Source organism: Scyliorhinus torazame, chromosome 10 (assembly GCF_047496885.1).
Source record: "Scyliorhinus torazame isolate Kashiwa2021f chromosome 10, sScyTor2.1, whole genome shotgun sequence".
Lineage (NCBI taxonomy): Eukaryota > Metazoa > Chordata > Chondrichthyes > Carcharhiniformes > Scyliorhinidae > Scyliorhinus > Scyliorhinus torazame.
Genome location: NC_092716.1, coordinates 33,573,828 through 33,591,818, shown reverse-complemented (window position 1 = coordinate 33,591,818; position 17,991 = coordinate 33,573,828). Strand labels below are relative to the sequence as shown.

General features: G+C 54.2%; 1 protein-coding gene across 1 annotated transcript in view; it reads left to right on the top strand.

Annotated features, from left to right (window-relative positions):
• LOC140430450 (polycystin-1-like protein 2) overlaps positions 1-17,991 on the top strand; it is a 228,784-nt gene that overhangs the window by 127,603 nt on the left and 83,190 nt on the right. Inside the window, exons 25-27 of the mRNA XM_072517932.1 lie at positions 1,448-1,549; positions 5,302-5,480; positions 8,196-8,342. Coding sequence (XP_072374033.1) covers positions 1,448-1,549; positions 5,302-5,480; positions 8,196-8,342 — 428 coding nt within the window. The remainder of the gene's footprint in view (positions 1-1,447; positions 1,550-5,301; positions 5,481-8,195; positions 8,343-17,991) is intronic.

Sequence of the window (17,991 nt, the reverse complement as noted above, 5' to 3'; positions counted from 1 at the left end):
TAAGCAAACCCACGCAGGATTGCTTGCTGGCCCCTAGGGGGAGGGGGGGGTGGGGTTGTTCGCTCATCTGAAGGTGGATCATCCACAGTTCTCAGCCTCAGGGCGGTGTAGTGCCAGCAGCAGACACCACCTCCCTGGTGGCGCTGCCGAGTAAGCACACCTTCCAGCTTCTGATTGGTCAATACTTCTTGATGGGTGGGACCTCTACCCCAGAGACCTTGATCTCAGGGAAGCTCTGCCTCTGACCTGTTGAGAGCCTCAATGGCACTTAATTTGGCAGGTCTTCCCTAAAAGAGGTAATATGGGGCTCCTACCAGGTAACAGGCGAGATCCCCGTTGTCTCCATTAAATACCAGCCAGTGGTAGGCACTTGTGCCCTCCCCCAGTTTGGTGGTAAGAGGGAATTTAATCAGGCAGGATGGTAATGGGTGGCCCTCCCAACTTCATGCCACCACCCCAACTGTTCAAGGTGACGAGACTAGTTAATTGGCGGGATTCTCCCATCGGGCGGCTAAGTGTCGACGCCGGCGTAAAAACGGGAGTGTTTTACTCCGGCGTCAGCGCCTGTTCCAGGACCCCATTCTCTGGCCCACAGGGGGCTAGCACGGCGCTGGAGTGGCCCACGCCTCTCTTGCTGCCGTTCCCGGCGTGACCCCAGCACCACGGGGTCCACGCATGTGCAGTTGGGCCGGCGCCAACTAGCGCATGCGCAGTGGCCATCTTCCCCGCGCCGGCCCCGACACCAAATGGCGCAGGACTACAGGAGCCGGCGTGGAGGAAAGGAGGCCCCCAGACAGAGAGGCCAGCCTGCCGATCAGTGGGCCCCGATCGCGGGCCAAGCCACTGCGGAGCCCCCCCCCCCCGGGGTCGGACCCTCCTCCCCCCACAGGCCACCCCCAGACCCATCAACGTCGAGTTCCCGCCGGCTCAGAGGATGTTAGAACGGCGCCTGCGGGACTTAGATTTTTTGTGACGGCCGCTTGGCCCATCCGGGCCGGAGAATCGGCGCATACCCCAACCTGCGCCGCGCCGACCATGCCGGCGCCGATTCTCCGCTCTGCAGAGAATTACGTCCCGACGGCGTGGCGCGATTCACGCCGACCCGGCGGGCGCTCGGAGACTTCCGCCCAATGACTTTCCCACCTTGCTGCCATTAATGACAACTTAAGGCCCTCATCCCACCATGGCTGGTATCCCGGACGAGCCCTGCACAGCGCTTACCATAGAAAGCATTCTATCTGGCTACATCGCAGCCTGGGATAGCAACTGCTCGGCCCAAGACCGCAAGAAACTTCAGACAGTAATGAACACAGCCCAGTCCATCACACCAGCCTGCGCCCCATCCATTGACTCCATCTACACCTCCCGTTGCCTGGGGAAAGTGAACCGTATTACCAGCACTGTCCTTTTTGTCTAATCCCCTTTCTTTTCAACTTCAAAACAAAAGGTGAAGATAACATTACTTGCTGATAATGACCCATTCGCCCAGTACCGCTACCTGGTGACAGTTTTTACAGGACATCGCAGAGGAGCAGCCACCACCTCGAAGGTTAGCAACCTTTACAAGTTCTGTGTCATTTTCCACTGCAGATTTTAATTTGGGATGTCGAAATGAAAGCCCATGGGTTGCTTTGTGCTTTGCACAATAAAACTGTCCTTATTGGTTTGACAACCTAGCTTAAACCTGGCCTGGGCCTGTTGGACTGCAAGTTGTAGTTTGCACTCTGCTTGCTGAGGTAGGATGCTGCAAGGTGGGATGTGCTGAGCTCCAATTGCCCTGTGGATTTTTATTGTTGCGAACATGGAATGCACTAAAAAAGTATTCAATAGCAAAGTTATAATGCACTCAGAAGATCCAAAGATTCTCATATTGGACTAAATTGAAATCATACTTTAGTTAATGGAAAGCCTAAGTAGTGCAAAATGGCTTCCTGAAGCAAATTTAACATTTTTTTCGATTTGTGCTTTGGGAGTTAGGTGAGGACCTGTACCTTGCTTTTTGAGTTACATCCTCACTTTGCAAACATGCAAAAGGAGAAGTGTATTCAAAGCTTAGAAGTCCCTCAAGATTCAAGTGGAAATACTGATTCAAGCTATCTTGAATAAACAACCACCAAGTTCTTGAAGAAAACGGCTATAAAATTTAACTCCAGGGTGCTATGGATTCCATTTAGTTCCAAAACGTGCATGTAAACCAATGGTGGGGCATACACCAGTCGGCATCTTGGGAAGGTCAGAAACACAAGCATTAGGCGCCTGTGTTGGAAATATACAGCTAGGCAGGTCATGTCAGTCAGCGCATAACAATGAGTTAAAGACAACACTGCCTTTTCAACTTCATTGGTCCAGCTCACACCCTCTCTTAAACTCACACAACTGAACATGAAGGAGGGACACCAACCACTCTTTTGCCTGGAGATGAGGGCTGTGCCCTCATGATTGCAAGGTTGTGGAGCAGGCAGCAGATCCATGAATTGAAAGACATTCCATTGAGTGTCTATTGCTTTGTGGTGTGTGCAGGCGTGTGTCCTGAAACATGGGTAGCCATGGCAAAGCCGCATGTCCATTCTCCTGGTGTGCATGGCTGGAAATAGCGTTGGATGGTGAACTGAGAAACTTTGGTAATGACATTAGCTCCAGTCAGGAAGGAACTGCTATTGTAGAATTTGAGGGGAGCATTAACCTTGGCAGTCATTCACAGTGTCACCCTTGCCCTGCTTTGCAGCTACAGTTCGGGGAGATGGCACAGTTTTATGCACGAACCTTCTCCCACCTTTTGAGACCAGATAAATAAAATAGTAAACTCTAGGGCGTGATTAAACGGCCTCGCCGCGCCCAATTCGATGAAGCGGCAAGGCCGGTAAATCTCGCGAGAGGGCTCTTGCGTGATTTGCGATGCTTAATGAGATCTCGCAAGCCATTGTGATCCAGGTTTGCATATTTAAATGAGCTATTAGTCTCACGTAAATATATCTGCACTGGATTCTCCTTAGGCCTGAGGACTAATACCTGCACCTGGGAGACCGCGCCATGGCTTCGTTTAGCACTTGTGTGCACAAACGTTGACCAGGTGTAACGGCACCTTGGGTGGTCAGGCTCTGGACAGGGTGGTACCCTGGCACTTGCAATACCACCCGGGTGTCCTCGCAGTGCCACCCGGGTGCCCTGGCAGTGTGACCTGAGCTTCCAGACAGTGTCACGCAGACACCTTGGCCATGCCGCCCTGGCACTGTCAGGGTGGCTGGGTGGCATGCCAGCTGGCAGGGACATTCACAGAGTGCCAGGCTGACAGTGCCAATGTGCCCAGCGGCCAAGTTGTTCATGCCAGGGATTTTGCCTGGGGTTGCTCTGCACTTATGAGGTGGGGTGAGCGGTGGGCTCGAGGATCCCCTTACAAGTAAGTTGGGGCGTTGGTGGGAGGGGGACCAGAGGCCACTGAGATTGTCAGTGCAGGAACTGAAGGAAAGTGCAGCCTCAGTGGCCTGTTCCTCGTTGAGGCCCCAAAAAAACAGTCCTGTTTGATAGCACGCCGAGAAACATCCCGCTATTCACGCCCAAAACTGGGGCGAAATTCTCCCCCAACGGCGCGATGTCCCCCGACTGGCGCCAAAAACGGCGCCAATCAGACGGGCATCGCGCCGGCCCAAAGGTGCGGAATGCTCCGCATCTTTGGGGGCCGAGCCCCAACATTGAGGGGCTAGGCCGGCGCCGGAGGGATTTCCGCCCCGCCAGCTGGCGGAAATGGCCTTTGTTGCCCCGCCATGGTGGCGGAGGTGGAAGGAAAAGAGTGCCCCCACGGCACAGGCCCGCCTACGGATCGGTGGGCCCCGATCGCGGGCCAGGCCACCGTGGGGGCACCCCCCGGGGTCAGATCGCCCCGCGCCTCCCCCAGGACCCCGGAGCCCGCCCACGCCGCCTGGTCCCGCCGGTAAATTCCAGCTTTGATTTACGCCGGCGGGACAGGCAATTTCTGGGCGGGACTTCGGCCCATCCGGGCCTTAGAATTCCCGCCCCCGCCCAATCTCCGGTACCGGAGACTTCAGCGGGGGCGGGGGCGGGGGCGGGATTCACGGCGGCCAACGGCCATTCTCCGACCCGGCGGGGGGTCGGAGAATGACGCCCCTGAACTCTGTTATTTACCGTTAAATCACGCCCACAGTGTTTCTCTAATGTGACTGGGCTATTACTGAGACAAAATATACATCAAAGCTAAACAGTCACCACAAAATCTTGGTATGTGATGCAATTGGTTTCGACTAAACAAGTGAACAAAGACATGCACATGTTTTCTTTTGAGATTCCGTTTACTTTGATTTCCGTTCGCAGTATCCCTTGAAGAAGTCGCATCTTGGGCGTCATTCTCCGACCCGGCCGTTGGCCGCCGTGAATCCCGCCCTCGCCCCCGCCGAAGTCTCCGGTACCGGAGATTGGGGGAGGGCGGGAATCGGGCCGCGCCAGTTGGCGGGCCGCCCCGTTCAATTCTCCGGCCCGGATGGGCCGAAGTACCGCCCAGAAATTGCCTGTCCCGCCGGCGTAAATCAAAGCTGTTATTTACCGGCGGGACCAGGCGGCGTGGGCGGGCTCCGGGGTGCTGGGGGGGACGCGGGGCGATCTGACCCCGGGGGGTGCCCCCACGGTGGCCTGGCCCGCGATCGGGGCCCACCGATCCGCGGGCGGGCCTGTGCCGTGGGGGCACTCTTTCCCTTCCGCCTCCGCCATGGCCTCCACCATGGCGGAGGCGGGAGAGACTCTCCCCACTACGCATGCGCGGGAAACTGTCGGCGGCCGCATTTCCGCGCCAGTTGGCGGGGCAACAAACGCCATTTCCGCCAGCTGGCGGGGCAACAAAGGCCGTTTCCGCCAGCTGGCGGGGCGGAAATCTCTCCGGCGCCGGCCTAGCACCTCAATGTTGGGGCTCGGCCCCCCAAAGATGCGGAGCATTCCGCACCTTTGGGCCGGCGCGATGCCCGTCTGATTGGCGCCGTTTTTGGCGCCAGTCGGCAGACATCGCGCCGTTGGGGGAGAATTTCGCCCCTTAATTTATCTCTCGGCTTGTTAATTTTGTTTATTTTTTTAACCAAAAGAAGCACATAATAGAAAAACTTGTGGAGTTTGTCCTATAGAAAAATAAGGGAAAATGTGTGTAAGATTCTATCTCACTCGAACAGCATTTGGTTTTGCTTGAAATTGGTGAAGTGAAATAGGTTATATTTTAAATGAATGAGCTCTCTGATGTCATGAAATTTCTACAGGTTTATGTTTCCCTTTGTTCTTCACACTTTGATATCTTTCATTATCTAGGTGACTATTACACTGTATGGCTCAGAGGGAGAGAGTGACCCACATTTCCTTACTGACCTTGAGAAACCTATCTTTGAGAGAGGAGGTGTCGATGGATATCTCCTCACAACTCTATTCCCACTTGGGGATCTCCAGAGCATTCGACTGTGGCATGACAACTCAGGGCCCAGCCCATCCTGGTATGTTCTTCCGGGAAAATTAGATGGCATAGAGGATTTTTATTTTTTCTGTAGGGGCCATAATATTGGGGGAATAATATCATGGGCACTGTTCAGATGTAATTCACTGTGCCTGATGAAAGTAAATATATAAATAATTCATAAGTGCAAGTTATTGTTGAAATAACCGAATGATAAACTGAAATTAAAGAGAAGAAAATCCACATTAGCATCATATTCAGAAAATCCCAAACTGGTTCTGTGAGGGCATTTTGAGTGATAATATTGGCCTTTTGCACCAATTATTAGCAATGGTAGTTTCTGTTGTGTTATGTAATTTGGAATAACACAAGCTGCCACTTGATGCAGTTTTGAGTAAAAGTTGCTCCGGACTTTGAAGTGAGTTCAATGTGTTTTATTGAACTATTAGCACAGTTCTCCATGAGTTCGACTCTCTGCTAATCTAAATGTAGTAACTCAGTCTAACTGAACCAGCCTTGCTCGAAGCCACGTGCTGGGGTGTGATGCTGAGGATACACCCTGCCTCACTCTGTAGATGTTGGTCTGTGGAAAGAGGCGGGGTGTGAGTGCCTCATCCCTTTTATAGTGAGATACCATCCCTGAGTGTCCTGACTGCTCATTGGTCGTGTACTATTCTATGTGTTCATTTGCTGCATGTTTGCATATCATGACAGTTTCTTGCTCTGATTATCTGTTATGTTGTACTGAAATACTGAGTTATCTAAACCAGAAAGTGACAATGGTATTTTACCTCAAAAATAGTGATGCGATATGATTAAATAACATTTAAATTTGGTTAGTAACAGACATTTTATGATCAGCTGAATCACTAAAATTGGATAACTCGAGAAGGGTCCTTTTTTAAAAACCTGCTGCATCAGGCATTCCAAACTGGATTGTGGACTTTGAATATTTCCAAATTTTCTTCAATAAGGCGCAATTGGTAAAATACAGGAATTAAAATTAATAGTTGGAATGTGCGTTTGACTGTCTGTTTAATATGCAGCTTAAAATCATTGCCTGTGTCTATGTATTGACATTGTGTATTTTATGTTTGCCCTATTATGTATTTTCTTTTCAAGTACGGAACGATCTGTCTGAGCGGCACTCAGAACAATACTTTTCACTGTACCTCGGTACACGTGATAATAAACCAATCCAATCATAAAATCACAAATAATTGCAAGAGGCCATTCGACCCAATGGTCCTGTCCTGGCTCTTTGAAAGGACTGTCCAATTTAGTTCCACGCCCCAGCTTTTTACTCAGAAAACCAGTCAATTATTTCCCTGCATTTATATATTTAATTGCCTCTTGAAAGTTCCAATGGAATCTGATTTTACCACCCTTTCAGGTGTGTTCCAAATCTTACAATCCTGTCTTGAAAAACATCACCTCATTTCCCTCTCTAGTTGTTTTGTCAACTGTTTGAAATTTAACTTCTAATTACCGATGCACTTTCCAGAGGAAGCTATTTCTCACTATTTGTCCAATCAAAACCTGAAAAAGAGGCATGCTGTTGAAGCTTTTCATCTTACACTGTTCAGGACAGAGGTAAAATACCAATTGTAAAGGGAAACATTTATTCCCATTACAATTAGTCATTACATCTGTCCCTGATGAGGGCAAGGTGAGAAACTTCAACAGCATGCCTCTTTTCCAGCAATACTCAAGTTCTGTACTGCCAAGCAACTATTTATTGAAACCCTCATAATGTTGAGCACTTTTATTCGTTAATAAAATGTCAGAGAGCCCCACCCTTAATTTGATATAAAAATGCAATACCAGCATGACTCTTGGTTACCTCTTACATTCAGAGCACCATAGACTGATTGAAGGAAAGATGAAAATGATCGGGGAAAAAAACTAGGAGCCAGAACAGCTAGAGTACAAGGATAGGGGCCGGGATTCTCCCCTACCTGGTGGGGCGGGGGGGGGGGGGGTCCCGGCGGGATGGAGTGGCAAGAACCACTCCGTCGTCGGGCCGCCCCAAAGGTGCGGATTTCTCCGCACCTTTAGGGGCCAAGCCCTCACCTTGAGGGGCTAGGCCCGCGCCGGAGTGACTGACGCGCAGCCAGCTGGCGGGAAAGGCTTTTGGCGCCACGCCTGCCGGGGCCGAAGGGACTCCGCCGGCCGGCGGAGGTCTGCGCATGCGCGGGAGCGTCAGCGGCTGCTGGCATAATCCCCGCGCATGCGCATGGGGCGGGGGTGACTTCCACCTCGGCCATTGCAGAGGCTATGGCCGAGGCGGAAGGAAAGGAGTGCCCCCACGGCACAGGCCCGCCCGCGGATCGGTGGGCCCCTATTGCAGGCCAGGCCACCGTGGGGGCACCCCCCGGGGCCAGATCGCCCTGCGACACCCCCCCAGGACCCCGGAGCCCGTCCGCGCCACCAGTCCCGCCGGTAAGGTAGGTGGTTTGATTCACGTCGGCGGGACCAGCATTACAGCAGCAGGACTTCGGCCCATCGCGGGCCGGAGAATCGCCGGGGGGGGGGGGGGGGCCCCGCCAAATTTTCGGTGCCGGAGAATTCGGTGACCGGAGGGGGCCGAATTCACGCCCCCCCCCCCGGCGATTCTCCGACCCGGCGGGGGGGTCGGAGAATCCCGTCCAGGGTCTATGGATTTTGTTTTGCAGATTTTAATTTTTCGATCTGAAAGATAATTGCTACTTAGACATATGTGAATCTAAATGTTGCTATTTGATTTACTTTCCAGGTATGTGAATCGTATAACAGTGCTTGACTTTGAAACAGATCAACGATGGTGTTTCCTGTGTAACTCCTGGTTAGCGATTGATGTAGGAGACTGTCTCTTGGACAAAGCCTTTCGAGTGGCAACGGAGGTGGATCTCAAACGTTTCAGGTACTAGCAGTTAATCGCAACAGAAAGATTGTCCAGCCTATTTATGTTCTGTTATTCTATTAAAATGGTTTCCCTATTCTGTGGAATTGCATTAACTGTGGTGTCAGCCTGTAACACTCTTCCTTCTGAGACGACGATGTGAGTTCAAATCTTACTTGACCATGAAATCTATGCTGTCACTTCAGAACAAAACTGAGTGAGGGCTGCAGTGTTTATTTTGCTCATTCATGGGAATGAGGTTGTGCTAAACACTTCTTGGCACATTTGTGTTTATGCAAGACCTCCCATACTAAAAATGGTAGGGGTTTTTGGCACCATGGGACCATATGATGAAAGCACCGAGTGCTGGAGCTCATATACTGAAAGAGTCAAACACTTTGGACAGGCGATCGCAATTGCAGCGGACGTAGTAATCCCAACCTTACTGAGCACGAGGTTTCCGGTTGCGGCGATGACCAGCTAAGCCGCATGTTTCGGCACCTCCCGTTGCAACGGACTTTTGGGCTCTTATCGGGAGCCCCAACGGCCAAACCCAGTGTGAGGCGACAAAGGAAGGAGTCCCCCCGGGTGTGGATGGAATGAAGCGATAGTAGTGGCCAGATTGCGGAGGATCCTCTGGAGCAACGGCAGAGAAGAGACGGGAGAAGCAAGATGGCGGCTGAGGGAGCCCAGATGGTATGGGGCCCGGAACAGCAGGAGTTCCTCCGACGATGTGTGGAGGAGCTCAAGAAGGAGGTGCTGGCGCCGATGTTGCTGGCGATTGAGGGATTGAAGGAGACGCAAAAGACCCAGGCGATGGAGCTCCGTGGAGTGAAGGCAAAGGCAGCCGAGAATGAAGACGAGATACAGGGCTTGGTGGTGAAGACGGAGACGCACGAGGCACTACATAAGAGGTGCATAGAAAGGCTGGAAGCCCTGGAAAATAGCTTGAGGAGGAAGAATCTAAGGATTTTGGGTCTTCCCAAAGGGACAGAGGGAGCTGATGTTGGGGCGTATGGGAGTACGATGCTCCATACTTTAATGGGAGCTGAGGCCCCGACGGGCCCCCTGGAAGTGGAGGGAGCATACTGGGTCCTCGTGAGAAGACCAAAGGCAGGGGAAGTACCGCGAGCAATAATGGTGAGGTTCCACCGCTACAAGGACAGGGAGATGGTCCTGAGATGGGCTAAGAAGACACGGAGTAGCAGGTGGGAGAATGCGTTGATCCGCGTGTATCAAGATTGGAGTGCGGAGGTGGCGAGAAGGAGGGTGAGTTTCAATCGGGCCAAGGCGGTGCTCCACAGGAAGAAAGTAAAATTTGGAATGCTGCAGCCGGCAAGACTGTGGGTTACACACCAGGGCAAACACCACTACTTTGAGACAGCAGAGGAGGTGTGGACATTTATTCAAGAAGAGAAGTTGGACTAGATTTGAGGAATTGATGTTTGGAAAGAAGTAGCGAGGTGGTGGCAAAGAAATGCAAAGGGGGGAGGGGGGGAGAGTTTATCTGTAAAAATGTTAGACGGGAGAATTCCCCCCCCCCCACCCCCCCACCCCCCCGGGACACGAAGAAATGTGGGCGCCGGTGGGGAAGGGGACAGGGAAGGGGAGAGGGAGCTGCGCCACTAGGGGCGGGGCCGAGAGGGAAGCACGGGGTTTTTTCCCGCGCTATGGAAATTGCGGCGGGAAAAGTGGGCGCAGGAAGGAAGGGGGCCTCGCACGCAGGGAGGCCAAGGGTAAACGGGGGAAGCCGAGGTCAGCCAGAGTTTGCTGACTCCCGGAAGCAATATGGGGTAGCAATCAAGCTAGAAGAGAATCTGGGGGGGGGGGGACACGACTAACTGGGTTGCTGCTGCTGAGGGTAAGGGGGAGCTGATACGGGACGGGATGGTCGGGACGGGAGGGCGCCGTCTGGGGGACAAACGGGTGCGTGGGACCCAGGTGAGGAGCTGGTTTAAAAAAGGGGATGGCTAGTCGACGATGCGGGGGGGGGGGGGGGGGGGGGTAAAGGGCCCCCCAACTCGGTCGATCACGTGGAACGTGAGAGGGCTGAATGGGCCGATTAAGAGGGCAAGGGTATTTGCGCACCTAAAGAGACTGAAGGCGAATGTGGTTATGCTTCAGGAGACGCACCTGAAATTGGCGGATCAGGTCAGATTAAGGAAAGGATGGGTGGGACAGGTATTCCACTCAGGCTTAGATACCTAAAATAGAGGGGTGGCAATACTGGTGGGGAAACGGGTATCATTTGAGGCTAAGACCATAGTGGTGGACAGTGGGGGCAGGTACGTGATGGTGAGTGGCAGATTGCAAGGTGAGGCGGTGGTGCTGGTGAACGTATACGCCCCGAACTGGGATGACGCGGGTTTTATGAAGCGTATGTTGGGGCGCATCCCGGACCTAGAGATGGGAAATTTGGTAATGTGGGTGGACTTCAACACGGTGCTGGACCCAGGGCTGGACCGGTCCAGATCTAGGACCGGGCGGAGGCCGGCAGCGGCCAAGGTGCTTAAGGGGTTTATGGAGCAGATGGGAGGAGTAGATCCCTGGAGATTTGCTAGACCGAGGAGTAAAGAGTTTTCCTTCTTCTCCCACGTCCATAAAGTATACTCCCGGATAGACTTTTTTGTCCTAGGAAGGGCGCTGATCCCGAAAGTGGTAGGAACAGAATATTCGGCTATAGCCGTTTCAGATCACGCCCCACATTGGTGGCACAGGAGGTGGCAGGTTTGGGAGCGCAGATTAAAGTGGAGGAGGTGATTAAAGGAATTGGGAACATGCAGGCAGGAAAGGCCCCGGGACCAGATGGGTTCCCGGTGGAATTTTACAGGAAATATGTGGACCTACTGGCCCCACTCCTGACGAGAACCTTCAATGAGGCTAAGGAAAGGGGGACACTACCCCCGACAATGTCGGAGGCGACAATATCGTTGATCCTGAAATGAGACAAAGACCCGCTGCAGTGCGGGTCATACAGGCCCATCTCCCTCCTAAATGTAGATGCCAAGTTACTAGCCAAAGTGATGGCGACAAGGATAGAGGACTGTGCCCCAGGGGTAGTACATGACGACCAGACAGGGTTTGTTAAAGGGAGGCAATTGAATGCCAATATACGAAGGTTGCTGGGGGTGATGATGATTCCCCCACCGGAGGGGGAGGCGGAGATAGTGGTGGCGATGGAAGCAGAGAAGGCATTTGATAGAGTGGAGTGGGACTACCTGTGGGAGGTACTGAAGAGATTTGGATTTGGAGAGACGTTCATCAGATGGATTCAGCTCCTGTACGGGGCCCCGGTGGCAAGCGTGGTTACAAACGGGCAACGATCCGACTATTTCCGATTACATAGGGGCACAAGACAGGGGTGCCCCCTGTCCCCGTTACTGTTCGCGTTGGCAATCGAGCCATTGGCCATAGCGCTGAGGGGCTCTAAGAAGTGGAGGGGTTGCTCAGAGGAGGAGAGGAACATCGGGTGTCATTATATGCGAATGATTTGCTGCTATATGTGGCGGACCCAGTGGAGGGGATGCCAGAGATAATGCAGACACTCAGGGAGTTTGGAGAGTTCTCGGGATATAAATTGAATATGGGAAAGAGTGAACTTTTTGTGATGCACCCCGGGGAACAGGGCAAGGGGATAGACGATCTGCCACTGAGGAGAGTAGCAAGGGATTTTCGATATCTAGGGATCCAGGTGGCCAGGAACTGGGGAACCTTGCATAAACTTAACTTGACGCGACTGGTAGGGCAGATGGAGGAGGACTTTAAGAGGTGGGACATGGTGCCCCTGTCATTGGCGGGCAGAGTACAGGCGGTTAAAATGGTGGTCCTCCTGAGGTTTCTTTTCGTGTTTCAGTGCCTCCCCATACTGATTACAATGGCCTTTTTCAAGAAAGTGGACAGGAGTATTATGAGCTTTGTGTGGGCTGGAAAGACCCCGAGGGTAAAGAGGGGGTTCCTGCAGCGCAGTAGGGACAGAGGGGGACTGGCACTGCCGAGTCTGAGTGACTATTATTGGGCCGCCAACATGTCCATGATATGTAAGTGGATGAGGGAAGAAGAAGGGGCGGCGTGGAAAAGGCTGGAGATGGCGTCCTGTAAGGGAACAAGTTTAAAAGAACTGGCGACGGCGCCGTTACCGTTCCCCCCGAAAAAATACACCACAAACCCAGTAGTTGTGGCGACTTTGAAGATTTGGGGGCAGTGGAGACGACATAGGGGAGTGACGGGTGCCTCGGTGTGGTCCCCGATAAGGAACAATCACAGGTTTGTCCCGGGGAGGATAGATGGGGGATTCCAATCTTGGCAGCGAGCAGGAATTGGGAAGTTGAAGGACTTGTTCTTGGACGGGACGTTCGCGAGTTTGGGAGCATTGGTAGAAAAATACGGGTTGCCACCTGGGAATGCCTTCCGATATATGCAAGTGAGGGCATTTGCGAGGCAACAGGTGAGGGAATTTCCGCAGCTCCCGGCGCAAGGGATCCAGGACAGAGTGATTTCGGGGGCATGGGTCGGTGAAGGTAAAGTGTCCGATATATACAGGGAAATGAGAGACGAGGAGGAGACGATGGTAGAGGAGCTGAAGGGTAAATGGGAGGAGGAGCTGGGGGAAGAGATTGAGGAGGTGCTGTGGGCAGATGCCCTAAGTAGTGTAAATTCCTCGTCCTCATGTGCCAGGCTTAGCCTGATCCAATTCAAGGTTCTACACAGGGCGCATATGACGGGAGCAAGGCTGAGTAGATTTTTTGGAGTGGAGGATATGCTTCGCATGGTGGTAAGGGTTTACAAGGCTGGTCCTGGGAGGAAAACTTTCACATGTTATAACAGTATGTACAAGGTTTTTTTTTTGTTTCAAACTATTTACAGTAATCGTAAGGAATAGACAAAATGTTCTCGTTAAAAGTCCACATTGTACTGTTAGATCGACGCCACGAGTCGGTCGGGCGGTCTGGTCGTCCGTGTCGATCGCCTCGGCCCCGGTGGTGGTGGTGGTGCTTGTTCCGGTGTTGTCTTCTCCGGGAGCCTTACGGTTTCAGCTTGGGCTTCATTCCTGGTCGGGCCTGGGAGGAGGACTGATCCTCCTGGGAAGGGGGCGGTCACGGGGTGCGGCGGTGGCAGGAAGGGGGGGGGGTTGGGTGATTGGTGTCGAGGGGCTGTGTGTGTGTTGCCGGCGGGCGCCAGATCTCGCAGAGAGACCGTGTCCTGTCGGCCGTCGGGGTACTCCACGTAAGCGTACTGCGGGTTCGCGTGAAGGAGGTGAACCCTTTCGACCAACGGGTCCGACTTGTGCGCCCGCACGTGCTTTCGGAGCAAGATGGGTCCTGGGGCCGCCAGCCAGGTCGGCAGCGACGTTCCAGAGGAGGACTTCCTGGGGAAGACAAGGAGGCGCTCATGAGGGGTTTGGTTAGTGCTAGTACACAGTAGTGACCGGATGGAGTGGAGGGCGTCCAGAAGGACCTCCTGCCACCGTGAAACTGGGAGGTCCCTGGACCGTAGGGCCAGTAGGACGGTCTTCCAGAACGTGCCGTTCTCCCTCTCTACTTGCCCGTTCCCCCGGGGGTTGTAGCTGGCCGTCCTGCTCGAGGCTATCCCGTTGCTGAGCAGGAACTGGCGCAGCTCGTCACTCATGAAGGAGGACCCCCTGTCGCTGTGGACGTATGCGGGGCAACCGAACAGTGTGAATATGGTGTTCAGGGCTTTAATGACTGTGGCCGCGGTCATGTCAGAACAGGGGATGGCGAATGGGAAGCGGGAGTACTCGTCCACCACATTAAGGAAGTATATGTTGCGGTCGGTGGAGGGGAGGGGTCCTTTGAAATCCAGACTAAGGCGTTCAAAGGGGCGGGAAGCCTTAATCAGGTGCGCAACATCCGGCCTGAAAAAATGCGGTTTGAACTCTGCGCAGATGTGGCAGTTCCTTGTGACTGTACGGACCTCCTCTAAGGAGTATGGGAGGTTGCGGGACTTGATAAAGTGGTAAAACCGAGTGACCCCCGGGTGGCAGAGGTCCTCGTGGAGGGTTTGGAGGCGGTTAATTTGTGCGTTGGCACATGTGCCGTGGGATAGGGCATCGGACGGCTCGTTCAGCTTTCCGGGACGATACAAGATCTCGTAGTTGAAGGTGGAGAGCTCGATCCTCCACCTTAAGATCTTGTCGTTTTTGATTTTGCCCCGCTGTGCATTATCGAACATGAAGGCTACCGACCGTTGGTCCGTGAGGAGAGTGAATCTCCTGCCGGCCAGGTAATGCCTCCAATGTCGCACAGTTCCACTATGGCTTGGGCTTCCTTTTCCACTGAGGAGTGGCGGATTTCTGAAGCGTGGAGGGTTCGGGAGAAAACGGCCACGGGTCTGCCCGCTTGGTTAAGGGTGGCCGCTAGAGCTACGTCGGAGGCGTCGCTCTCGACCTGGAAGGGGAGGGACTCGTCGATGGCGCGCATCGTGGCCTTTGCGATATCCGCTTTGATGCGGCTGAAGGCCTGGCAAGCCTCTGACGACAGAGGGAAGGTCGTGGTCTGTATTAGGGGGTGGGCCTTGTCTGCGTACTGGGGGACCCACTGGGCGTAGTATGAAAAAAAACCCAGGCAGCGTTTCAGGGCTTTTGAGCAGTGCGGGAGGGGAAATTCCATGAGGGCGCGCATACGTTCGGGGTCGGGGCCTATTATCCCATTGCGCACTACGTAGCCCAGGATGGCTAGCCGATTGATGCTAAAAACGCACTTGTCCTCGTTGTACGTGAGGTTCAAGGCTTTAGCGGTCTGGAGGAATTTTTGGAGGTTGGCGTCGTGGTCCTGCTGGTCGTGGCCGCAGATGGTTACATTGTTGAGATACGGGAACGTGGCCCGCAACCCGTGTTGATCAACCATTCGGTCCATCTCTCGTTGGAAGACCGAGACCCCGTTTGTGACGCCAAATGGGACCCTTAGGAAATGGTATAATCGCCCGTCTGCCTCAAAGGCTGTGTACTTGCGGTCACTTGGGCGGATGGGGAGCTGATGGTAGGCGGACTTGAGGTCCACGGTGGAGAAGACTTTATATAGGGCAATCCGATTGACCATGTCGGATATGCGGGGGAGAGGGTACGCGTCTAGTTGTGTGTACCTGTTGATGGTCTGGCTATAGTCTATGACCATCCTTTGCTTCTCCCCTGTCTTTACTACTACCACCTGTGCTCTCCAGGGACTATTGCTGGCCTGGATTATGCCTCCCTTTAGTAGCCGCTGGACTTCGGACCGAATGAAGGTCCGGTCCTGTGCGCTGTACCGTCTGCTCCTAGTGGCGACGGGTTTGCAATCCGGGGTGAGGTTTGCAAACAAGGACGGGGGTTGCACCTTGAGGGTTGCGAGGCCGCAGATAGTGAATGGGGGTATTGGGCCGCCGAATTTGAAGGTAAGGCTCTGTAGGTTGCACTGAAAGTCTAATCCCAGTAATGTGGGGGCGCAGAGTTGGGGAAGGACGTAGAGCCTGTAGTTTTTGAACTCCCTCCCCTGCACCGTTAGGGTAACTATGCAGAAGCCTTTGATCTGTACGGAGTGGGATCCTGCAGCTAGGGAAATCTTTTGTGCGCTGGGATGGGTGGTCAAAGAACAGCGTCTTACCGTGTCGGGGTGGATAAAGCTCTCCGTGCTCCCGGAGTCGACTAGGCATGGTGTCTCGTGCCCGTTTATCAGCACCGTTGTCGTCGTCGTCTGGAGTGTCCGGGGTCGAGCTTGGTCCAGCGTTATTGAAGCGAGACGTGGTTGTAGTAGTTGAGCGTCTTCTTCGAACCCCGTGGAGCCGTCGACACTGGGGTCCATTGTTGCCGCCCAAGATGGCGTCGGGGGTGAACAGAATGGCTGCCTCCATGCATCGCACATGGCTGGGGGGGTCACAAGATGGCGGCGGGGGTGGAGAAAATGGCCGCCCCCATGCGTCGTACAGGTCTGGTGTGGTCCAAGATGGCGGTGCCCTTCCTCCCCTCGTGGTGGCCGGGACCCAAAATGGCTGCGCCTGCGGGTCGCACATGGGGCGCTGGGGGGGTTGGGGAGCGTTTGGAACGCGCGGGGCTCCCTCCTCTCTAGGGACAGCGGTGGTCGGGACCCAAATTGGTAGCGCCGGCGGGTCATACGTGGGGTGCGGGGGGTGGGTTTGGGGGGCGTTAGAGCCACGCAGAACTCCCTCTTCTCCGGGGAGAGCGGTGGTCGGGACCCAAAGTGGTAGCGCCGGCGGGTCATACATGGGGCGCGGGGGGGGGGGTTGGGGAGCGTAAGCGGCGTGCAGGGCTCCCTGTTCTCCCGGGACCGCGGTGGTCGGGACCCAGAGTGGCTGCGCCTGCGGGTCGTACATGGGGCGCAGGGGGGGTTGGGGAGCGTAAGCGGCGTGCAGGGCTCCCTGTTCTCCCGGGACAGCGGCGACCTCGCGGGACCGGCACACAACCGCGAAATGGCCCTTTTTCCCGCAGCTCTTGCAGATCGCTGCGTGGGCCGGGCAGCGCTGCCGGGGGTGTTTCGCCTGGCCGCAGAAATAGCAGCGGGCGCCCCCGGTGCGACTTGGCGTTTGGACCGCGCAAGCCTGTGGGGTGTCCGGGGGGGGGGTGGGTTTGTCGCGACGGGTACGTACGGAGCCCAATGAGCTGCCGCGCGGTCGGGGCCGTAGGCGCGGGTATTTCGCGCGGCCACGTCTAGGGAGGCTGCTAGGGCCCGTGCCTCTGAGAGTCCTAGCGACTCTTTTTCTAGAAGTCTTTGGCGGATTTGGGAGGAGTTCATACCTGCCACAAAAGCATCGCGCATTAACATGTCCGTCTCGTTGCGAGTTGATAGCGAGCGTAGATCTGGTTTACTGGGCGGACATAGAGACTTTTTAGTGCTGCGAACGCCGTCTGGAAATCCTCTGCGTCTTCGATGAAAGAGAAAATCTCCGTGCTTAACCTCGAGTGCAGGACCTGTAGTTTTTGGTCTTCTGTGACCCGGCCGGTGGCCGTTCTGAGATAGGCCTCAAAACAAGTCTGCCAGTGCTTGAAAGCTGCTGCCACATTCACTGCGTGGGGGCTGATCCTCAGGCATTCCGGGATGATCCTGAGCTCCATAGTCCTTTTTAGTCACGCTTAATAAATTGTAGCGCACAAAGACTCCGAGAGACGAATAGAGTGAAGTCGATGAGGCTTTATTAAGCGTGACTGTTTCCCCCGCAGTTCAGTAGTAGACTGCCTGCGGGGGAGGACTCCAGGTACTTATACTCCGCCTTCAGGGCGGAGCTAGAGGTTAACGTCCAACCAGGACCCGGGATCTGTCAGCCAATGACATCATGGCTTCACAGTCCCACATGACCCCTAATGCATACTACCACATGCGGCAGGTGCGCGGGAAGCCCGGCGAACCACACTCACATGTTTTGGTCATGTCCGGTATTGCATGGGTTCTGGGTGGGTGTGGGAAGAGTGATCTCAAAGGTGGTGGGGGGTCCGGGTCGAACCGAGCTGGGGGTTAGCTATATTTGGGGTTGCAGAAGAGCCGGGAGTGCAGGAGGCGAGAGAGGCCGATGTTTTGGCCTTTGCATCCCTAGTAGCCCAGCGAAGGATTCTACTTATGTGGAAAGAAGCCAAACCCCCGGGCGTGGAGGCCTGGATAAACGACATGGCAGGGTTTATAAAATTGGAGCGAATAAAATACGCACTAAGAGGTTCGGCTCAAGGGTT